Raw genomic sequence first — 24,817 nt, forward strand, 5'->3', positions numbered from 1 at the left:
AAGGAGCTGACACGGGCTTTGCAGCAGGGTTTATTAGATCTGCCAGGTAACAGCCATCACAGCAGAGCTGCCAGTGTCACCCCGAGGGTGGCACAGGTCCATCCATGTCCCAACAGAAACTCACATCTACTGTGCCCTCCGGGCCATCAGCATCTCTCTAATGTTATCTTCTGCTTCCTTCACGCTCCGCTCCAGGTACGACTTCTTCTGCTGCAAGGCAGAAACCCAGAGGAGAGTTAATGTCTAGTGTGGCACTGGCAGCAGTGAGCATGCCCAGGGCAGGGCCCCAGCACTGCCAAGGGTGCGGGACACGGTGCTTCCCCAGGAGGGAGATCATCCCCAGACACATCCTGGCAGTGTCAGTATTTTGCCTTTCTGGCTGGGCCGTGGTCACATAAACTGAATTCTGTTCCCTCTGAAAGCTCCTCAGAGTTGCTGGGCTGTATCAACAGTGGAGCTACAAAGGATCTGCTAAATTAACTGCAGCAATGAAGAAAAGGAAATGAGATCCCATGTTTGGTGCCCAGTGATAAATCAATGCACCACAACAAGCTTGTGCTGCCATCAGCAGTGGCACTAAAACCCCTTCACACTCAGGTTAAGAAGATTCTTTCCCAGATGGGCATCCTCACAAACCAGACCCTCCTTTCTATCTGCTGCGTGTTCAGAAATTCCCTACTGTCACCACAGAATGTGTATGTTTCTTTAATCATCTCTCATTATCCCAGGCTTGGCAGGGAAGCAGACCAAAGCTGTGCATCCTAAGATAGGAATTCAACAGGCAGCATTTTTTCCTGCTAGTCTGGGTTCTCCTAGGTGACTGGAAAATCTGTATTTGGCTTTCCTGACTATTTTCTCTGGGTTTCCAAACAACAGACACAACAGTCTCTCATGGGTGCCAGGCCTGCAGAACGTGTTCCTGTCCCCATGCTGTTCCAGAGCTGCCCCTGGTGCAGGGCATGCCAGTGTCTGGTGCTTCAGCAGAGCCCACTGGAACCACTGTGAGCCATGCTCCCAAGGCAGCCCTGCCCATGGCTCAAATTGAGGCTCCTTCACACCGTCCCCATGAGCGCAGTGCAGCCCCAAGCAGGAAGACGCTGGCAGGATGATCCTTAACACCATAGGAGGTGGGCTTGGGGCATCACAGAACCATCTGAGTTAGAAAGGGTGCTCAGCCCCAGCCTCACCTCACTGGAGCAGAGCAGCAGCAGGGCTCAGGTATGGTGTGGGAACTGGGTGATGTGGCCACCAGAAGCTGATGCTGCACTCATGGCACACAGCTGCTGGTGGAAGGCCGGATGGACTGGGTGTGTGCCAAAGAACAGTGACTGTCGGCAGCAGAAGGGAGGCAAAAGATGCCAAGTGGGTGCTCTGCTGATGGCCTCAACTAAATGGTGTGAGAGTGCAGGGCACTGCGGTGTGTGACACAGAAGTAAACCCATTAACACACGGTGCAGTCCTGCTGCCATCCGCGCTCCCATAGCTCACCAACTATGACTCCCATACACCCACCTGAAATTCCCAAGCCGTGAGGACATCCCTTCCGCTCCCATTTCTGAATACTGAAGAACTTTCATTTAAACAGTAAAGGTTGTTAACAACAGCGAGGGCCGGGGTTACAGTAAAGGGCTCCTTGTCTCCCTGACGTGGTCACAGACACGTGGGATGCCTCTTGCTACAAGAGCTGCTTTTCAGGAAGCTGCTGGGAGGCGGCCCAGCGTGGGTCCCTGCTCGGATGCCTTGCTGGAGCTGATGCATGAGCAGGACAGGACATCCCCGGCCATTGGGAACTCCAGCCCCTCCTCCCCAAGCATGAGGGGCTTGGGCAGGGACCAGGCTTGGCACACTGCTGCTGTGGGGATGGTGCCCATATGGATCCTTACACAGGACTGAGCTGCTGGGGATACTGGCAGCCCTGAGCAGGGCAGGATTCAAGGGATTTGTATTTCCAAGATGTGTGGCAGAAGCAAAGTGTTCCTTCCTGCAGATCTGTAGCATGGCTTCTGTTTAGGTAATCACAGGAGAGGGAGCAGGACCTTGTACTGATCCCCTTCTCACCACAATTACCGGGGTCTAGACAGGAAACTCAGCGTCTCTGATGCTCTTTCCCGGGGAGTAGCAGTGCTGTGAGCCAGCGGGGCTGACACATCCCCACCCATCCAGGCTGCCGTGTGGGGCTGGCAGCACAGCTCTGAAGTCATCCTTGAGTCTGTTCCAGCCTGGCCGGCCCTGCTGGGCTGCCAATAGCTGCTAGCTGTACAGGGAATGCCCTCTGCGGCCTCCCAGACTCCACCTCTGCAATTCCTGCACCTGATCCTGCCTGGCGTTAAAGGAATTCTGAAACTGCAGGCTTGGAGGCACTAAATGCATTGGCTTTTTGGGAGCACTTTCTCCAGCTCTGTTCTCTGTCAGCTACTCTCTGCTCTCAAAGGTTCAGAACTCTGCCCTGCTGCTGTGATCACCATTTCCAGCATCTCCCACGCAGGGAGGAATGACCTGAGGCTGCAGCCCTGGTGGTGCAGAAGAAGCCTTTGCTGCAGGAGGAGCAGGAGGCAGCCCAGAAGGCAGCTGAATGCACGCAGGGACACAACAGGATTTGCAGCAACAAATTTCCAAGAGGGCAGCACGCTCAATATGCACATTGAAATCCAAGCAGCTACCCCACTCCAGAACAGGACAAACTCCTGTTTGTCATCAAACATCACAGGCTGTCACCCATCGGATCCCATCTCAGCCACTCCTTGCAGAAACAGCTGCTCCAACCCCTCCTACTCAGCTTCTCCCCTGCACAGGAAGGGCACTGCCACCTACGCTGGAACAAGTGAGACAGCCACTGCTGCCACTGCAGCTAGCAAGGCCCAGGCTATGTGGAGAGCAGCTGATAGAGAGTAGAGTTGGAGAAAGCGCTCCCAAAAAGCCAGTGCAGTTAATGCTTCCAAGCATGCAGTTTCATAATTCCTTTACACTAACCCTGTAGCCAACAAGTTCTCTTCCTCAGCCAGGAAACTGCAGCCCTCCTAGACCCTGCGTGTGGGGCAAGGGGCAGGAATAGCACATGCCAACTTGGCAAAATGCACCCAGTGCCCGGAGCATCATAATGCCCAGCCTTGGTTGGGGGCTGGAGGAGACGGCAATTCCAAGGCACCACTCACTGCACCACAGGGTCAGGTCTGTGCCCAGGTGCTTCTGCACACAATGAAAGCAATGCCCTGAGTACTTCCAGTTGTCACTACCCTGTGTCACAGCTTGAACTTTGCTCCCTGCTGCAGGTAACCTTCCACAGTCTGCTCCCTGACCAGCTCCATGCTATGTGCTCTCAGCAGCTGCTGCAGAAATTCTGGATTTAGTGCAAATACACCTGCAGGCCACAGCCCTGAGGAACAGCAGTTAGGTTAGCAGACATAGGCAGTGACCTCCTGACACTGCATAAACCTCCCACCTCCACTGCTATTGCATCACGCTGTGAACAGCAGCCAGGCTTTGTCCATGATGACACATCCAGACTGTGCATTCCTGTCAGATTAAGGAGCCAGCATCCACAGATTCCACGGCAAGAAAAAAAAACATTCATCAGCTCCTTGTGGATCAGATTCAGATGATCAAAGCACTATACTCACACAGCATCATAATCGGGGCACCACTGCCTTCAGAGCGCTGCCCAGGGCTGGCAGCTCCATGCAGGGGTTTGGGGCCAGGACACTCAGCTCCAACAGCCAGCACAGCAGTGCTGTGCTCAGCAAGAAACCAAAGGACAGCAGCTAATACTTATTCAGGCTGCATTATGCCTAGACCTCACAGGTGCTGCCCTTTTTCAGACAGCGGCTTATCATTCAATTCCTGCTTCTTTCACTTTTTAAGTTTTACTTCTGTCTCCTTACCTCAGCTTGTAAATCTGTGGCCTGCAAGCAGAAGTATGAGGTGCCTAAACTCAAATAAAAACATCTCCCGGCAAACTGAAGGATCCAGCAATGGAACAATATTGGACAATCCAAAGCACAGATCAGTGGCTGAGCTGCCACGCAGTGAGATCTGGACAGGCTGAGAGTTGGGCAGGGAGGAAAATTATGAGGTTCAACAATGGCAAGTATGGCCCTACACCTGGGGGGGAATAACTGCACATATCAGTACAGGTTGGGGGCTGAGCTGTTGCAGAGGAGCTCTGCAGAGAAGGAGCTGGTATCCTGGGGTATTGACCTTGTGACCAAGAAGGCCAGTGGTAGCCTGGGGCATATGAAAAAGAGCACAGCCGGCAGGACAGGTTCCTCCTCATCTACTCTGTCCTGGGAAGGCCACATCTGGAGCACCATGTCCAGTTCTGGGCTCTCCAGTTGAAAAGAGACAGGGAGCTGCTGGAGAAAGCCCAGGTTCTCAACAAGAAGAGGAGACTGAGGGGGGAATCATATCAGAACTTATAAATATCTAAATGGTGGGGCCAGGTTCTCTCCAGTAGTGCCCAGCAACAGGACAAGGGGAAATGGGCTCAAACTGAAAGACAGAAGCTCCATTTGAACAGGAGAAAGGACTCCTTGAAAGTGACAGAGCACCGGGACAGACTGCCCAGAGCAGCAGTGGAGTCTCCTTCTCTGAAGATACTCAGAACCCACTGGATACTTTCCTGTATAACCTACTGTGAGCAGCCTGCTTTAGGAGGTGGGGGGGTCTGGTCAGGAGATAAGTTCCAGGGGCCTTTTCCAACACATATGGTTCTGTGAATGTGCATTCTCACATATGTATTTATTTCTTTTACACTCCTTTCCTACAACTCCAGTGTGTGAGGATGACACACACTCAGGTCCCTCCAGGAGTCCTCCCTGGAACAGCCCTCCCACACACAGAAGACTGCTGCAGAAGAATGCCCTGGAGTCTTCAGTTATGATGCAGTGCTTCAAATAGGTGCCCTGATATAACTCATCTTGTGACAGTCTCAATAAACTCGCTAGCTTAGTTTCTCTATCCCCCAAAGTTAAATCAGGTCATTTTTGGCATTCCTTGCAGGCTCTGTGTGCACTCTCTTTGGGAAAGTGATAGGCAGATCCCATGATAGAGCAGAGAATGCACCCTCGGCTGCAGAGCCCTTCTCCAGAGGAACGTGGGCTGTGCCATGGGGCTGGGCCACAGCACAGAGCTCTCCTGCACAGGGTCTCACTGTGCCCAAGAGATGCACTGTGCTCACTGAGTTTTCCACATAAAACTCCATGGTAAGGAGGATCTCCTGAACAGCACTCAGCCATTCCGCAACAGGAGACACAAGCAGCCCACGAGCAGCACAGAGGGGAGCCCCACAACTCCCCAGCCTCACCCTGCAGCATGGTGTGGCACACTGACACCGTGAATGACACAGCAATTACCAAATATTTAGACGCACTTCAGACTTTCCAAGCAGCAGGGTTATTGCGCTCAGGAAGTTGCCTGTAGTTTGCTTAAGAGTGAACTGCAATAGGAAGGGATCACAGCTGGTTCCTGACGACAGCCACTGACAGCAGCACGATGATGCCACCCACCAAGGAGGAGAAGCGATGATTCAGGTCCTTGGGTTTTCCCTCACTTACTCTTTCCACAAGGCAATGGGGACACTCAATCACTCTCAAGCCATCTAGTCTGTCCCAGCTGGGAAGGAGATGTAGCATCATAGAACCATTTGAGTGGGAAGGGACCCCCAAAGGCCATCCAGCCAAGCATCGTTCTGCAACAGAGCCCAGGCACACCACACATAAGTGTCATGTCAGACACATGGCAGCATGTCAATCAGAGGTGGAGACAGGTGCTTTCCATGACCAGGAAGTGACAGATCGTTCCAGTGAACTCGTGCACCCTACCCCAGTGGTGTCTACCAGGGAAAGCTGATGGGAAACGTTTCAGTAGGTGGCAGCAGAAATATATCTGCTGTGCAGACTCCTGTTGGGACACTTCTTGGATAAATCACCCTTCTAGAGGAGAGTTCTCAGACGCATGTTGCTCTGGGCTCGATACCACACTCCTGGCAGCCTCATGGCAGTAGTCATGTCATATACAGAGAACTGGAAACTCACCCTGGTGCTGAAATCCCCACATTCTGCCTGGGAGGAAGCGTGCTCCTTGCAAAACATGGTAAGTTCCTTCACTCTCGGCTTCAGTTTCTACATTCCTGCAAAGCCAGCGTGGCAGATCAGAGCACCTGCTAGCACCATGGCTGTTGTATAAACCAAACCACATCTCCTATAGCTCTTAGAGTTCGAGCCAGAGGAGGCTATTTTTGAAGAAAAATGACTTCTGTAAACGTAAGAGACTCAAAGTCAGCCAGCAGAAGACATGAACGCCTGACTAGTCAGCACTTCCCCAGTCAGTGCCCGTGGGCTCATGGGCAGAGGGCGAACATGGCCGCATCCCCCCAGGAGCTTCCAGGCAGAGCAGGGCAGCAATCCGACAGGGCCAGCAGGAAGTTGTGACAGCCTCCCGCATACCTGGAGAGCAAGGTGCGGCCGCACAGAGCTGACTCAGGGCTGGGTCAGGCCTCCCACATGCAGCAGCACGCTCTCCAAATAATCGCTTCCTGTTCTCCCGGGGCAAGACAGAGGAGATGGGGGCGGCAGGTATGTGTAATCCCCCTCCCCAGAGCCCTGGACTCGCCAGGCACAAAGGGCAGCGAGGAGCAACTGTTTGGGGCTGGGTGACTCAGGCAGGCACAGTGCGCTGGGTTTGTGACTAACTATTACTCATGCAAGGAGGAATTTGGAGAGGGACCCACGTCCAGCTCTGCTTGCTGCTTTGGTTATTTCCACTGCCCTAAGTACAAAGAAGAGCTTTGACAATGAATCAGACCCTGGTTTAAAAATGACAAAGAAAGACTTATCTATCAATTTGGTGTTCAAACAATTTCAACATGTTCGTAAGAGCAGCTCAATGCTAAGCAGAGGAAACAAGCAACATTTTCAGACTCTGATGACAAAATGCATGATCCTGGATGGACAAAACCATTTAGACAGTGGAAGAAGTGGTGGTGGTTTTTTTTAATTAGCGTGTAATGTACTTCACTTTCCCTGACTGATAAAGGAATGCCAAAGCACTGGCACAGTTTGCTTTGAAAAGCTTTTTCCATTAGATTTGTGTGTCAGAACAAAACCAAAAATCCCAAAGCAAGCTCTGGGATAAACCCGTTTTGAAAATGTCTCTGTAACAAAGTTCAAAAGGATTTAAAAGGAAGCATTCAACATACATATTAATTATAATCCCGCCTCTATAATCTACAATTATCCAACAAAAAATAAAGGCAAGAATAGCAGGGAGGGGAAAGAAAAAAGCTGCCAAATTCCAGCTCCCCCTTCACGAGGCCTTTGCCCTTTCATCTCGTTTGTGTGCCTGCCGCGCAATGAAGGGTAACACAATTACTAATTAACTTATTCCTTGCAAAATTTGGGAAGGTTGAAAACTTCATGCTGTGAACAACTGCTGCAAGTGAAAACTCCAGCCCTGTGAGCATCATACACGTGACACTACAAATTCAGGTCAACCTAAGGGCAATTAAAGGGCATCACCTACAGTCCCACTTCACAAAAATGGAATGAGTTTTCATAAGCTATTCTGTGTCTGAACTGGAGGGAGATCCTTTCCAAGAGCTGGGAATTCCCTCTTAAATGTGATTATTTTCATGCTCCTCCACCTGTGAGGTTACAACTTGGCATTTTGCAACTGGTGACTTCTGCGCTACTTAACACATGACCAACTTGTTAAGCAATTTCCAGTACAGACGCATACCTGTTTGATCTTTATCTAACAAATCCAGTACAGGGATGTGGACCATAAAAAAAAATACACCTTCCTTGCAATTACTGAAGAGTATTTGTTCCCTTCTGAAGCTACAGGACACGAACTGCACACAACCAACTTTCATTTACCTGAGAGTGAAATTGTTCAGAGTATTTCCTTTTGCAAAGAAGAAGAAAAATTCTCCTGCACTAAAAGACACCTAGACCTACAGGGGAAAGAAACAAATGAGCTTCATCACTGCCTTCTTCACAACAAGCCTGCAGGTGGAGAACAGATGTGTGCCAACAGCTCTGTCCACGCTCTGCTCTCCTATGGGAGCAGCTGTGGATGCCCCCATGCTGACAGGAAGCTACTTCTGGAAGCTTCCGTCCTGGACCCAAGGCCTCCTCATGGCCAGAGAGAGCTAATGAAGCTCCCGAGCATAATTCAGGCTGCTGGATGAGCAGTGGGGACAGAAGCACAACAGCCTTCCTTGGAGGAGACAAGGCCATAATGCCAAGAGGACTGAGACCAAGCCAGTGTCTGACATCTTCTGTATGCATACTTAAGGCTGTCCTTAGAAGCAAGGGGCTGATGCTGCTGTGACAACACCTTTAAATCATGTCCTGAGCACAAGGATATATGCTAGCAATGCAATAGAGAAAACACTTCCAATAGAGAAAAATCTTCCAAAGTAAGATCTGCTCTTACTAAATCATAGAGAGCTATTCTTGAAGCTTCCCCCTTACAAGCCAAACACAAGCATTCCTTATTTTCCCCTGTTTATTTATGTGGTCAAGCACACCACACATTCCTGGGCACTGGCCTATCCATTCCAACTATGGGATCAGAGCTCCTGTACAGCAAATCTCGGGAAGAAATTGGCCTAACAACTGCTACCTTCAGGTGGTCACCCAGCAGTCTGCAGGACATTCCACACATCTCAAGAGACTAGACTGCACACCATTAAAGCTACCCTCTGAACTGGCCTCCACATGGACAGTTTCAGCACAAAACTCAAAGGACTGTCCAAAGAACTGCTGCAGAGCAGGCCATGTCTACACTGAGAGTACAAAGCACCAGCTCTTAGACTCTGGCACTGCTCCCCAGACACACCTCACCCGCTTCAGCCTTAGCTGCCCCAGGGAAGGAAAACTGTGCTGTGGCAGCCAGCAGACACCCTGCTTGCTCAGCTAGAACAGGGGTGCAGCCATGGCACTGCAGAGCTGCAGTGAGGCCATCCCAAAGTCCCCAGAAAGCATCACAGAACAGACAGCTGGAGTGCAAGCAGGTTTGTATCCAGGCAAACCAGGGAAGACCTGTTGCTACATCTGACAACCAAGCACCTCAAAGCACCACAATTCAGTGGCATCTTCACTTCAGCACAAAGGAGCCCTGCCAAACCTGATCAAGGAGCAGTTTTTTTCCAGTTATGAACAAGAGTTAAGAAGCTTTCTGTGTGGGATGGGGCAACTGGACACTGCACTTTGTCTCAGAAATTCTTTCTGGGGCCCGCAGAACTTGGGTATGCCTTCCCTCATCTTATTTTCAACTTCAGACAGACAGAGAAGAAACCAACCAACCCTTTAGCCCTACTGCATTAAACATTCAAACGCCATACAAGTGCATAAAGAATTGCATGGGAGACAGGAGCACAGCAGTGCAGTGGGCAGAGCCTTAAAAACCAAATTCAATTCCCCAAGGAAGCTGCAGGTTACTTTTGCCCTTTGCATGAAGGAGCTAAATACAGTGGCACAGTCAACAGCACAGCACAGCCTCCCCCTTATTTGTTATTTTTAGAAATTCAGTCTGACAACGCCTGACGACTAAACATGCTGAATATAGCAGGAGAGAGGGATTATCAGATATTATCAGAGAAAACACACAGCAATAATCACTTTCTCCACCCCTAATGAAGAACCAATTTTCCATGTCTTTGTAATATCAGAGTTTGTTCTTTTCAAAATGCCACATTTATAAACAGAATCCATCCAGCCCTACAATGGAAACGGATAACATTTCCTGAAACAAAGCATTGTTCCACCCCTCACATATCATGTTTCCTTAAAAACAAGGGAAGAAAAACATTACTTGGTTTTTCTCTTAATACTGCACAAACATTGCTGAGCTTAAAAGAGTCAGTGCTCATCCCTTTAGAATGCTTTCAAAATAGATTTACTCATACCCTTCGCACTGTGAAACACAACAAGAATTTGATGTTATCAGGACTGGAAAAATCCAATGGCCACGCTTAGGCAGGAAGCTTCCCATGTGATGGCATGGACTCATACACTCAGTCTCTGTAAGAGCCAAGAAGGTTTTGGTAAGCTTCACTGGCACAGCCTATAAGCAAGCATGTGCATTTTGTAAGCAAGCCTAGACAGTCTCTTTGGATTCCAAAGGATTATACACAGTGTGTGAAGATAAGTTTGCTAAATGCGTATATATACACATTCATAGCTACTTTAAAAGAAGGATAAAACAACTCTGTGTGCTGACTGACCAGCAGACTATGTTTGCCCCCATTTGTTCGTACATATTGAAAACCCCTTTGGGTTTTCCGAGCTGTGCTCATACAGTTCCATTCACAAAGGACATGGAGTGCATATTCCAGCAAAGCTTTATTTTCACAGTGCTGTACAAAGCCAACCCTGGCTGTTCTCACTGCTTTGCTGTGTAGTGAGCAGCAGGGACAAGCAGGTTAGCAGTGTCACAGCCCTCTCCTGATGCTGACATAAAAGGAACAATGCAGGTCTTCAATAACAGGCAAACACAACAGAGGGGAGTAAAGGAAAGAGAATAACTGCAATCACTGCCAGAAAAGAGAAAAGAAACTGTGAATGTCAGGAAACCCAGCTCACACCTCCAAAGCAGATGAAAGCCCACATTTTCACAAGCTGCTGGCACTCAGGAGTTCTCCTTACTACACAGCTGAGAAGAGTTCAGCTGTGAACCCAAACTTTATTCTGCACTCTTCCAGAATAAAACTGAGTTAGCAGTGACAGCATTTCTGAAATTCAGATTTATATCAAAAATGCACATTTCACAGTACCTTGGCAATGGCTCTGTAACTGCAGCATGCAATTGCCTCCAGCTCATGCTATGAGAGTAACCAGGTGAGCTGCACTGCATGGATACTGGAGGATTACTCTGGCTAGCTTAAGAAACCATGCAAAGTGTAGTAAGGTATGACTTACGATGAGTAATAAGGTAGTTAATGTGAAAAATAGCTTTAATTTTTTGTCCAGTTGTAACAGTTGATGAAGGGATATTTTAACCTGGTTATCTTGGTCTTATATTTATTTTACAACAACATAGTGGGAGCACAAGGTCACAAAGTTTCACATTCTTTTCTCTTTCTGTCACAACTTGTTTTCAGCACAGCAAAATTCTCTGCTCCTGTGATAAGCAGACTCAGGTATTTCCCTTGAAATGTTACTTTCCAGCAACTGTCAATCTAATCCTCTTCCTTAGGGAATCCCAAGTCCAAGGAATATCCTTCACACTAAACTGCCAGACATCTGAAAACTAGTTAAAAGACGGACCTGAATGTTCAGTTAAAAGAAACTGTGATAAGTTCCAGCAATCCAAGACGTACTTCTAATAGTTAAACAAAAAAACAATCTACCTCCCCACTTCTATGAGCTTTTGAGACAATTGCTGTTGCTGGGAATTGCAATTCAGTGGCCATAACAATAGACCTGAGGCTACAGAGAGCTACAAAACAGAAAAAAAAACATCTGTGAAGCAACCACCTCCAAGGCCGAGTGCAAGAACGGCAAAGGTTATGATCCGGGGGTGGGGGGGGAATTCCATCCATTCTCCTGAACTCAGCAATATGAAAGTTCAGGAGGTAGGATTATGTTCCATCAGGAACAGGGAGAAACTGAGATGCACAGCTGAAAGGTATAGTAGCCAAAAATGTCAAACACACTCCAATCAGTTCCAAATGCAGGCACGCTGCAATGAAGTTCTATAACTTCAGTGACACTGCTGGTTTTATTCAAAGCCAGTGTTTTCAGGCATGGTCCCAGCGTAGCCTGGATACAATCACATTTAATCATGTAAGCATAAAAAGGACTGTGCCTTGCCAGCATGAATACTAGCTGACATATACAGCCTATCCATGGAGTACTTACTTTCCCTGTGTAGAAAGGTTCTGGTGGCCCCTTATTATCTGACACAGAAAACATGGCAGGGAACACAACCTGCTAGTTCCCATGGCAAAAAGTGTCTTAAGAAGAAACACACAAAAAGCCACAAGTTGTGAAAAAAAACACAACTTGACTTTTGCTGTAGTGTAAATAGGAAACAATAGAGACCACACAGTCCTGTCTGAGCACCTACTTCCTATTGCTGCTTGTCCCTGCTTCCCTGATCTGCAAGCAAACCTTCTCCAAAACATTAACAGATTAGACAAGCAGCTTGACTCAACTCAGCCTATCCTTGTTGCCATTCCCCAAAAGCTAAGGAACACAGTTATGTATTGATTTTATTTTAGGAGCATTAACAAAAAACAAAACCAAAACACTAATGTCCTTGGAAGAAGTGCACTCTAAACACCTTCTCCAAAGAACTGTGAACTGTACACAGGGCCACTACAAGATACTCAACATTCAGACGACAGCTTGTTCATACAGCTGGAACTTGCGCAGACACTACTTTGTGCATCTCAGGTATTCCTCTCTGCCTCAATAAGCACTCCCTCCATAAGAACACAGGAGTACTCTGATTACATCATTACAGTCCATCCTCCCTAGGGTCCAGTCTTCAACAGCAGCCATAAGTAGACGTCTAGGGCAGAGTTTAAGAACAGGGTAAGCATATATGGTACTTCCTCCTAATATTTTCCCAGCCTCCAGACATTTTTAGCTCACAGACTTCCTTAATAGGATGCAATTTCTACATATTTGGAAATGCTCAAACGATTTCTCTTCCTTGAATTTGTGCAATTATCCTGCCCCAACATAAACTTTTAATACTTAGAGCAAAGAGCTTCCCATCACTTACCTGCTGCAAGTAACCTCTGGACACCCTCTAAATACTTCTAAAGCTAGCTCCTACTAGTTTCACTTGAAACCTGCACATCCAGTTTTCATATCAGGATGCAGAGAGTACAGTCAGTCCCTATCTGCTATCTTAACACTCATAAAGTTTGTAGTCCTAGCTAAGAAACCAAGGCACACAAATTACTCGTAGGTTACTAGCAACAGCCCTCACGTTCCCCACCAGTTACTTGAGAATTAACAGTATCACATAAAAATAAGCAATGTAACAAACAGTACCTTGTTGACCTTCAATGTTTTGTTTTCATCAACTTTACTGGCCAAAAACTTACCTCTAACTCCTTAATTTTCTCTTCTGCTATTCTCTGCTTCTCTAAAAGCTGATTATGAATGACTCCTTTAGACTGAAGAATAAACCTACAAGTAAAAAAGAGACAAAATCTGCTGGATTTTGCTTTTTAAAAAATAAATCTAACCACTGTACACTTAGCTGCACAAGTTAACTGTAATGACCTCTGAGAAGTATTCATTCTCATCCCTGTTCTAGACAGAGACAGAAGAATGAACCATGAGACAGACGAACTGACCCAAGAGGCTCAGAAAAATCAGCTGGAAAACACTTGCTGCCTGCTACTAAAAATTCATTGTTATTTAACGCCTCCAAATAAAAATTTCCACTGTTAAAGACTCCACATTTTCTTTCTGTTCATCAGTGCTGTAATGTTTGCCAATCTTCCATCTTCAGACCTAACATTCAAAAAACACATATAGAAGACCATTGAAATACTAAGCTGGATGGCAAGCAACACAACAGCAGAACAGCCAAGTCATTAGGCTGGCCTCCCAGGTTTGCTTGCTGATTTCACCCATTATTCTGCAGGAAGAAAATGAATGCTCACAGGCTGCCCTCTACAATTCAGTGTTCTGGATATTTTAAAAGCAAATCTGGAATACAACTAGCAAGGTAAGTCCTTCTTATCAAATAACATTCAAAGAAATCTTCAGCAATGACAGCATAATAGTATGGAAATACAGTCAAGGAGAATTTTTTCAACAGTTAAAAACCATGCATCACTGTAAGCTAAGCAAACCTGTACCGCAGAAACAGAGACCAAATGCACACCACGCTACAAAGCCAAGTGCTTTCACAGGACATGGACAGTCAAGTCCACCTGCCTCTGAGCTTTCACAGCTCCTGCTACCCAGGGTTTGGCTTTAATGTGCACCGTCACTGAACTCCAAATCTCTTGTTTTCTAAATTCAGATTTGATTGAGTTTTTTGTTGTTGTTTTTTAAACAGGATAGGAAACCGTTGTTTAACTGAAATTGCAGCCACCGGTTTCCATTTTTCTGGGGTTTTTGTGGGTTTGTTTTGTTTTTTGTTGTTATTTGTTTGGTTGGTTTTTAATTGCACAAGGGCTTTGAAAGATGCCACTCTAAGATCTCGGTGTTCTGCAAGCCAGCATGTAAAAGCCACCCAACCTGCTCAGAAGAATCAACAGCATCCAAAGCAGCTCTCAAGCACATGGCACCAGCATCCCACAAAGAAGTAGAGGACAACTAAGTTCAGATGAATTTTAGGAACCCTCCATAGTTGCCTCTCGTCCTTCAGATATAAAGAACGCACAAGACACAGATCAGCCCCTTCCCTACTTGGAAAGTCCCCCAGGGGGATTTAGAAGGAGCCTCTGTGGGTCATACCAATGAGGTCAAGGTCTGCCCCAGCACTACAGAGCGTCTGGGACAACACCATGCTGCCAGGTGACAGGAGCTCGTGCTTGGACAGTTACTGTGAACAGCTTTGTACAGTGCAGAATCAGAATGCATTCCTCGTCTACCACAGCAAAGCCTGCAATCCGTGTGCAGTGCAATCTCCAACGACAAATGATATTATTAACAGGTTTGCTCAGGGCCTGCAAGATGTTCTTTGAGCATAAATGGAGTCCACTCTGTTTGGCTTGAAATTCAGCCTACTCTGCACCAGCAACACAACAGCCAAAAGAAAAACTACATGCCACATTCATTCCTGAAATGCATTGGAATGGAACTGTGGTTAATTACAGCAGACTGTAAATTAAAACTCCTCAGTGCTGCTATTAGCTGTGCTTAGCAATCACTTCCTCCTCCTCCTCCTCCTCTCCTTCCTCTCTCTTGTTCCACACCACCTTGTCTTTTCTACGGGAATTTCTGCTATGTTTTCTACTTTGGAATTTTCTCAAATCCTTCCTCATTCTTTTCCAGTCTCTCCACTAGTATCATCTTGGCTGTCATACTCGTTCCCATTCTTCACAACACAGCACACTACATCTCTCTCTCCATTCAGCTCCCCATTTCAGGCAGTGGTTACATTTCCAGTTCCCAGCACACGCCATCCTGCAGACAGAACACAAGGATCTCATTCAGCCCTGTGAAAGTGCCAACCGCAACCACCCTTCTGTCAGATGCAAACCCCACAGCCAGGCAGATGGGAGCTGCTCTTCAGAATCATCACCTGCATCATCACATTGATGCTCCTATACTGCATTTGCATGCTGGATAAGAGAAATTTGGAAAGAAATATACTGCTCCTGCTGTAGCTGTCATCAGTGAAAAAAACAAAGCTGCAAGGTGCCCTCAGAATTTCCTCCCACAAAGTCACCAAGCCCTCAAAATAATGATCACAGGTACTGCCCCACATCTGTCCAAGGCCACATTCTCAAAGCTGAAGCTGCAAACCCGAAAGCCATGGGAGCTTTTTTGCTACTAAAAAATTACCAGAAATGCCCTGCTGCAGGAAGGGGCCCTAGGCAGCCTGCTCTGGTGGTTGGCAACCCCATGCATAGCACAGGAGTTGGAAACTGATGGAGGCCCTTCCAACCCAAGCCATTCTATGCTCTGTCTCAAAACAGACACATTTTCTCAGCCTTATTTGCTCACTCATTTAAAAGGGAACAGCAAGTAACACCAGAGCAAATATGCCCTATTCCAAATGCTTACCAGATTACCCAGTACTTACATATACAAAATTACAAGAGAAAGTGACAGAGGACTGGGGTCCTTGAGGACAGCAATGCTCAGCCAGCTCTGAGATGCCAACAAGAACAGCTCTAGAACGCAGCCAAGTATTTTTGAACCAGCAGCATCTACGTGGCCTGGCATCCCAGCGACTGCTGGTTCTTAAAGAGCAATGTGAGGAACAAAAATAGAGCATAAGGGAACTGAAAGAGAAACCTCACTTTAAATATTCCCAATTGATTCTATTCTTTTCCTCTGCTAGCTCCACATCGGGTTTTTTGTTTCCCTAAGGCAGAGCAAGTGATTTATAATACTACAGGGTTAGTTGGTTGCTTCCTTCTGAAGAGATCTTTTCTTCCAAATTTGAATTTCTAGATCTCATGTCCCACTTGGTCACTATTTACATAGGACTCACTCATACCCTGGCCAAAATGGTCATCAGGCTCCAGTTACACTGTTCACTGATGCTGTTAACTTCATCTGCGACATGTACACACCCACCAAGTGATGTTCATACTATGTAAGTAATTCCATAACTCAGTTTGTTTGCACCAAAATGTACTGTTTACTCAACTTTAAAACACAGTATTAGATACTGAAATATTCATCTGTTAATGAATGAGGTTATGGAGATGTTTGTTCAGCACACACCAGCCTTCACTATGACATAGAACATACTGAAGTTATTAAAGGTGGAGTAACAGTGATGTTCATGGCAAAGGTTTTCCATTAACAACATTTCCAATTACTTGAAAGCAAAAGCTGACTGAGGTCGCATGTCTGGAACTCCTGGAGGCAGGCACCTGGCCCAATGACAAGCACTTCTCCCCTTCTGCTCTGCTTGGGTATCAGTTCAGGTGTTTCTGAGGGAGGACAGAAGCTGGCAGTCCAGGTGTGGGGTTTTTGGAGAGGCATTTTTAGAGGTAGGAAAGTTGCAATACAATTTTAATTAATGGTAGGTCCAGAAATCCACTCGTTCCGGCTTCCAGTACACAGACACGGTGATTATAACATCAGCTTTAAAGTCCCCTTTGGATTTGGGAAACTCTTTTTTTCTTAACATAAGTTTAATGCAGAAAATTGTCAACTTTGTACAAAGTCATAGTAATATCCTACCATATATGCTGTATTTCCAGAGGGACCTAATATGTACAGCACAGTTGTTTGTACATAATACCGTTCTCCTTGAAGCCAAGCATGTTCATTAGACTACTCCAAGAGAAAAGTTGGACTAAGCCCAGTCATGCCCTTATCTATTTAAAGACGCTTTTTAATTCTGAACTTGCACTGCTGTTCAAGCTCTGAGCATACTCAGAAAGGGATTAATGCATATTAAGCTCTGCTCAAAGCCAATGGAATACAGGCTTCCAATGAGCTGATCCCAAGCAATCTAGCTTGACTGAACAGGAGCCGGCTGTTCACCCAGAAGTCCCCTTTTGCTCTCCCAGGGTGTGCTTCTGTTTCAACAAACGATCCCTTATTCTACAACATGCAGCTTATAACAGGCACTGATAAACCCCAGCAAATTCCAGGTTAGCCACCCTACATGAGTTAGCCAGTACCAAACAAGACAAGCAAGCAATAACAAAAAAGGAAAACTATGAGTAATTATATTCTGTGCTGCCACCCTTCACGTCCAAGGGTTTTGCATTTTAAGTCTGATTTTGAATTTCCCATTCACCAGATCACAATCTTTAAGCAGAGCTCCCACAGCAGCTCACATGGGTTGAAATGGTTGCAGCTTTTCCTCTATTTGCCATTACTTCAGAACCCCCCATCTCACTGGGTCGCCCAATATAGCTCAGCGTAACTGCCCCCCTTCCCCAAGCAGCACATACCTTACAGCAAAACAAACCCTGCAGCTTATATTGGGAGTGTTATACATGTACACATTCTAGAAGCAGCCATTTATAGTTCACGTGTCATTTTACCACTGCACCCAGAGCGGTGCACCCATGCGAGCCCAGCAGCATGGGGAGGGGGATTAGCAGCACGGGCGGCATGCCAAAAGCGGTCTTATGTAGGCCACAACAAGGGGAACTTTTACTCAGCTGAACACTGGTAAGCCATAAACCTATTTACCTTAAGGAGCTAAAGGAAAAGAAGAGCAACACCAGACTGGCTGCCTCTTAGCTGCTGCAGCCTGCCCAGCGCTCACAGTCACCCTGCTGCAGGTCGATGCTTCTGCCCCGGTCCCTGGGCTGAATTCACACCCAGACAGCTTTTTCTTTTTTTTTCTTTTTTTTTTTTTTGGTGGGGGGAGGATGGGATCTGTCAGTAGCTACAGCGTATTACATTACCTCTCACAAAGATAGTAACACAGCTTGCAAGCAGCAGTTTCTGCATTGCCAGACACTTAACTAGATGGTAGAATTATACCATTGTTCATACTTGGTTCTTTTAAAAAACTGAAATTGGGAATATATCTGAGCGTGTATTAAATATAGCACAACCCAAAATAACAAACCAGTACTGTGGTCAGCTTGTAAAGGACTTCATCCATTCTTTTCGAAGGCTCAAGAGAGATAAGTGGAATTAAAGGGGGAAAAAAAAAAAAAAAAAAAAAAAAGCAACCATCTCCATCTCATTATACAGGAATGGGGAACATCTGAGATTCAAAACGTGTATGAAAAACAGCACGAGCATGACGGACTGCAGTTCATGGAGGTGAAAAGCTTCACCAATAGTTTTCCCTCATTACAACCCTGGTTTAGTGACTTTATCCTCTAAGTTTGTTTTATAGTCATTTTTTGTTTGTTTGTTTTGCTGTGCAGCAATGATACCCTGTAGCTTGTCAAGCAAAAGCTCAAACTAGTACAGCATTTCAAACAGATTTTTCTGAAGTGTTTTTTCCACTAACCGTCAAAGTTGCAAACTGCAGAAAATAGAAGCAATTCCTTCCAATGATGGGAGGTCCAGATCAATTTCTGACACATCCGGTATCTTCAAGAACATCTCACAAAATTTTTTTTTAGAAAGAACAATTAACACAGCAAACCAACAAACAACAAGGCAACAAAACACAACAATCAAATGAATGGGCACCTAGAAAAATAGAAGCGAGCAAAAAGCTGGCTTGAACACAAGCACCCTGGTCAACCAATCCTAAATATGTTTCTATTAAAAAATAAAATAAAAAATTCTACTGGTAAAACCTCAGTGATCTGAAAGGTGAGGTTTGTATTAGTAAATAAATCAGTGACATGGACATACTGCCATACTCTGACAAGCAAACTTATTTATTCTGCTTGGTAGCATCTCTTCATGAAGAGCTTTCACAGGAAAACAAGAAAGTCAAGCTGCATCTGTCTTGAAAAGCAAATCCATCCCCAGACGCAGGGGAAAATAATCTCCCTCTTTCTTCCTGGCCTACCCAAACCAGAAGTGAAAACATGGGCAGAAATAGGATAAACCATCAAAATGCTGGAGTGAGAAGGAAGACCCAGCTATCAGCTCATGGTTCTTGAATAACACAGCCTTCACTCCTGAATGCCATGAATCCCACTATAAAAACAACAGAACATCAAAGAAACCAATACAACAAGTACCAAAGAAGTGGGTATAAGGGTAACTGCTTCAGTCAGAAGAGCTCAAGCATTACATTCACATAGGGATATTTCTGGTGCTACGTTTAAATTAGTTTGCACAAGATCAACTCCACTCACTGCTTCCTCCTAATTATTAGAACAAACTTTTTTATATTAACATTCAGCCTTTTTTTTTTTTTTTTTTGGTCCAGAAATGCTGTTTTGGAAATATCATTCCTTCCCCGAAAGCCTTTCACCCCTTCGCTCCCCCTGACTCCAGCTCCAACTGGTGAAACATTCTGTCAATTCAGCAAATAGTTCTGCAGAAAACAGGAATAAAAATTCAAGACGGTATTTACAGAATTTCTGAGTTAAGGACTTTGCTTCGTAGCACTGCAGAACAGCGGGACAGAGAGGGCCTGACAGCCCCCCCAGCTCAGGGCCCGTCCATGGCCTGAGGCACCTCCAGGCACGGTGCAGCACAGCTGTAAGTACACACTGCTGCCTCAACCTCACATCCAGCTTCTCACCCACCAGAACCTCCAAGTCCCTTTCCACAGGGCTGCTTTCAGGGAGTTCTTCTCCCAGGAGCAGTTCTTGTTGTGTCTCTGTACTAAACTTATGGTGCCCTGTAGCCTTTTGTTCCACATGAACAACTGTCTTGTTCAACACAACGTATAAACAGTGGTCCAGTCACAAGCAGCAGGATACAAACTGTTTTCTTCTACTTCACTGGACAAACCAGACTTTATGTGGAAAATTAAACCTTCACTTTTTCAATATTAAGATAAGTGAGCTTCATACTTATGATGTACATATTGGCCAGAGGCAGACAGCAACACATTTGTCCTGGGATCCATTTAAGTATCACAGCACCTGCCAGCTACTCAGCAGCTGGGGTTCAGCACTGAACCTGCACAAAGCCTTACCTAAGGCAATGGGAAATAGTGGCCACTTGGATTTCACAGGCCGACCTATACATAGTAACCAAACCATAAATACAAAGCCTTGCCTGTCCTTCCATTCTTAGTGAGTTTTGGAAACCTGAGCAGGAAGCAGAGGCTGGCTACCACGTTCTGCAGTGATCTGTCCTCAGAGAACCACACACACACACAGCGCAAAACAAAACAAAAATCTGCTCTTGCTGCTGCATCCAAAAATACACCATTGGAAAACTTTTAGGAAAGTTTACAATTATCTGTGATGTCTTATTTAGAAGCAAAATTCAGAATCGTACTAAAAATGGGAGTGCATTCAAACCCAATAAATGCTCAAAAACCTTGAATCCTCTCACAGCTTTCACTCACATATGGTTCTGCCAAAAAATCTGAGCTGCTTTTGAAAAAATAAAATAAAAAATTCCATTATCACAGCCATCTCTGTAGAAATAGTACACTCACAGAAACCCTGAAGCATAAAGGTGTGCTACAGCATTTGCTTGATTTTTACTTCTACAGCAAATGAGAGAAAACTAATGATAAAGCAACATCAAAACAAAATGGAACATCTATTTTGGCATGGCATGAAAAACTGCAGTGGTCTCCTCACTGTGCCCAGCATAAACCCCTGATGTTTTCCTTTGGTAAGTAAGAAGCTGGCCCAGGTCATTATTTAATGGAATGTGAAGGGAAAGGTTGGAAGCATTCAGACAAAATTCTGAAGCTTAAGCTTTCGGCATAGTTCTCAAAGCAGCACGATGATATCAGTTCACAAATAGCTTAAGCAGGAGTCCACCACAGTGGTAGTTGTCTCAGGCTACATAACAAGCCTTTCAAAGAGCATGAAGTAAGAGAATGAAAATGTATTTGGCACGGTGCCACTACTCAGATGATATCCTAGTCAAACAGATATGTACAGTACACAGCAATTCATCACCTCATACTATGTGGCACTGACAATGGTTGTGTTAAACCAAAATTAGCTACAGTAAATGTTTAGGAACAACAAATGGGCTTTCACATTTGCCAGTGGCTCAGGGAAAGCCTCTTGGGCAGGAAGCAGGCTCTGGGCTCAGAGCAGGAACCACATAATTCTTTACAAGTAGCGCAGAAGTATGGAACTAGGTAGACTTCTTCCCAGGATACAGCACACCATCACATTCCTGAAACACTCCGTTTTCACAAAGTCCTGGAATAGCTCGTTCTACCCAAATAGAACTACTAATTTGAAAGGCAGACTTAAGCCCCATGGCCAAATCAGGCATAACTCACAGAAACACTGCAGCAAGCTAAGGAAGGGGAAATAAAAGTAAAATAAATTAGTGAATAAGTAGTTTGGAGAGCATGAGCACTCTTAACCTGAATTTGCATAGTGACTAGGACAACAGAACCCGCAAAGAGTTCACACTTCAAACATTTGAAGACTAATATCATGCAGATAGTATTTTTCTACCATCACTGAGGAGCAAAGTGCTGCACAGCAGAGTCTGAACCACCTGCCCGGTCACGTGAAGGTAAGCAAGAGTACAGTCTCAAAAAGACTGGACTCCAGCAGCTGGGTTGAAAGCAGGACAGTACTTTTCAGTTAGCACAGAAACATTATCTCATTCACAACCAACATTTTACAATGAAGGCTGATATACTGATGCTTTCAAAGAATCTTGAGGAATTATTTCATAATGGAGAAGTATACCCTGCTTTAAGATTAAAGATAAAAAAATAAAAAAAAATTTGAAGAAAAATTGTTGCTTCCAGAATCTCTTAGTTTGTCTTTTCTGTGACAAAAACAATGAGCCTACAGCCTGCCTGGGTCATATCAGCTATCTCCTGCAAGAGATCTGCAAATTCTATCTCCTTTCAACATCATCAGCAGCTCCACACAAACCCAAGTTCATCTGCTTGGAAAACTTAACAGGAGTAATTCCACAGTGGTCCAAAGAAGGCTGTCACACTACACACCCCCCCATCAAAATCACAGAGTAGCTTCAGTTGGAAAGGACCTAGAGACCACTGAGCTTCAGTTGGGAAGGACCTAGAGACCACTGAGCTTCAGTTGGGAAGGACCTAGAGACCACTGAGCTTCAGTTGGGAAGGACCTAGAGACCACTGAGCTTCAGTTGGGAAGGACCTAGAGACCACTGAGCTTCAACTCTCTGCGGCAGGCAGGGCTGCCAAATACTAGATCAGGCTGCCCAGGATGAACCCAGGCACAGCTTCATTTTCCCATTGGTCTTACCTGACAACTACCAGTGAAGCGCAGTCCACATACCAGTCCTGGCTTCCCAGCCCGCAGCTCCCTAAGACTCACCCAACAGATTGTGTGATGACATGAATCAGGCCCAGGAACTCACCGCAACAGCAGGCTGAACCAGCTACAAGTCTGCTGCAGCACAAAGGAGAGTTGGGAGCGGGGAGATGCAATCGCCCTGTGGGCAGCAATCAAATCAGATTCAACCTTCTATAAAACATCATCCCTGAATAAGCGTAATCATCACTGTTGCCCAGTTCACAATGGAAGAGAAAAAGCACACACAGAAAGTTAGCACGCTGCACAGTGAGTCAGCACACACGTCAGACTGGAACCCAGTTTGTGTGTTGCACTTCATGAGGCTGCTGCAGTCAGAGCTGCGCTGCCAGAATAACCCAGGTGCATCACTGCAGGTGTGAGGTGTGAGACACCACCCAGCGCGGGCAGGCGGCTCCTCGAGTGTGCATCAGCCTCGTGCTCACTTCCAAACGCTGAGGCACGTGGACACCACCAGCCCGACACACACTCGCTGGTGATGCCCAGGGCACCGTGCCCGGGTGCACACCGATACTCCGGGTGCACACCGATGCTCCGGGTGCACACTGATGCTCCGGGTGCACACCGATACTCCGGGTGCACACCGATGCTCCGGGTGCACACCGATGCTCCGGGTGCACACCGATACTCCGGGTGCACACTGATGCTCCCCCGATGCTCCTCGTGGAGCCCAGCATCCACCGCTTCTGCAGGGACGGTGCGGCCGCTACTCACATCCTGCCCACGCCCTCGTACATGCGCGTCTCGTCCACCAGCGTCATGATCTCGGTGTCGGTGAGGTGCGCGTGCTTCTTGCTCTTGCTGAGCTGCTCGATCTGGATGTCGGCGAGCTTCACCTTCTGCTGCGTGTCGATCACCTTGGCCTGCAGCTCCGTGAAGGCCTGTGGTGGCAGAGCGGCACGTCGAGCGGCTGCGGCCGGGCCGGGGGCAGAGGGGCGGGGGGCGCCCGGCCGGGCCGAGCCGGCCCAAACTGCGGGGAGAGGAGGGGGAAGAGGGAGAGGAGGGGGAGCAGCGGCCCGAGAAACCCGTCGGACGGAGCCGGACACCCGTTACCTTCTTCAGCTCCAAGTCAACGGGCGCCGCCATCTTCCCCACGCTCGGCGCCTGCGCAGTGGGGGCGGTGGGAGGGCGGGGCGGAGCGGGCTGCGGCCGAATGGAGGTTAGAGCGGGGTGGGGTGGGAGGGGGCCGAGGAGCAGCACGTTCCAGCCCACCTACCTCCATATCTGATACATGGCACAGGGCTCCATCCAGCCCGGCCTTGAACACAGCCAGGGATGGGGCATCCACAGCCCCTCCGTGCAGCCTGTGCCAGCACCTCCCCGCTCTGTGTGAAGAACTTCCCCCAACATCCAACCTAAACCTTCCCTCCTTGGGCTTAAAACCGTTCCCCCTTGTCCTATCACTGTCCACACCAGTAAAAAACTGATTCCTCTCCTGTTTATTATCCCCTTTTAAATGCTGGAAGGCTGCAATGATGTCACCCCACAGCCTTCTCTTCTCTAGGCTGAACAAGCCTGGCTCCCTCAGCCTGCCTTCATCGGGGAGGTGCTCAGCCCTCACAGCATCCCACCAATGCTCCTCTGGGGGGAATGGAACCACCCGCGGGGCTGTGGCTGTTCCCAAAGGGAGGCAGCACTGCAGCTTTGGGGTTTCTCCTTGGCTGCCTCCCTCAGAAGCGTAGGCCGAGCTCCGCTCCTGCAGTGCTGCAGCTCTTTGCTCCATGCAGATCATGGCTGTGAGGTGAGCAATGGTGGCACTGCACTGCACCAACACTTGGTTATCAAACAGGCTGCTGTAACACACTGTGTTGGTTTGGATTTGGTTTTAAATTAAATCCAAAGATTCTGCCTGCCTACGAGCCTTGCTCTGGAGAACAGCCGGTGTTTGTGGAGGAGGAGGTGTGCTGCAGGTTGCAGGGCTCAGTGCTGGGGCACAAGGAGTGTCAGCGGTGGGATGGAGCACTCGAGGGAGGCAGGCTGGGTGGCAGGGCTCAGTGCCTTGCTCCAGGCCCCTGCTGGGCACTGGATTTAGATTGCAGTGGCTGAACTCAAGGTGGCTTTGCTTCACCCAAGCATTGCATCCATTCATGAGCCAGCCGAGATACAAGAACACGCGGGGCTGCCACAGCTGCAGGTTCCAGGGCAAGGAGCAGGGCAGACCACACCCCAGCTCCCCATAACCCTCCCCCCCCCAGAGAGTACCCCAGCAGGATTATCCCTGCTGCACCCCAAGGCCAGCAGGCTTGAGATCTGTGCCGCTGCTCCACAGATGCTCCTGGGTAGTTTTAGTACCCCACCATAAAGGGCAAGTTGTTATCTGTACCC

At 47.2% G+C, this 24,817-nt stretch overlaps 1 protein-coding gene across 7 annotated transcripts; it reads right to left on the minus strand.

Moving 5' to 3' along the window:
• Positions 1 to 17: 17 nt before the first annotated feature.
• PFDN1 (prefoldin subunit 1) lies at positions 18 to 23,602 on the minus strand. 7 transcript variants are annotated; one of them, XM_015876055.3, is made up of 5 exons: positions 23,546 to 23,602; positions 23,207 to 23,373; positions 22,539 to 22,613; positions 13,061 to 13,145; positions 18 to 210 (listed from the first exon to the last, which is right to left on the minus strand). In XM_015876055.3, exons 1-5 carry the CDS (start codon positions 23,576 to 23,578, stop codon positions 127 to 129), a joined length of 444 nt encoding a protein of 147 aa, XP_015731541.1. In that variant the 5' UTR covers positions 23,579 to 23,602; the 3' UTR covers positions 18 to 126. The 7 variants fall into 7 exon arrangements, 6 of the variants coding, with proteins under 6 accessions (XP_015731541.1, XP_015731543.1, XP_085375525.1 ...); XM_015876056.3 differs by lacking the exon at positions 18 to 210 and adding an exon at positions 10,320 to 12,516; XM_015876057.3 differs by lacking the exon at positions 22,539 to 22,613.
• Positions 23,603 to 24,817: the final 1,215 nt, after the last annotated feature.

The sequence above is a fragment of the Coturnix japonica genome, chromosome 18 (genome assembly GCF_054131305.1).
Source record: "Coturnix japonica strain WE chromosome 18, WE-NBRP24, whole genome shotgun sequence".
NCBI lineage: Eukaryota > Metazoa > Chordata > Aves > Galliformes > Phasianidae > Coturnix > Coturnix japonica.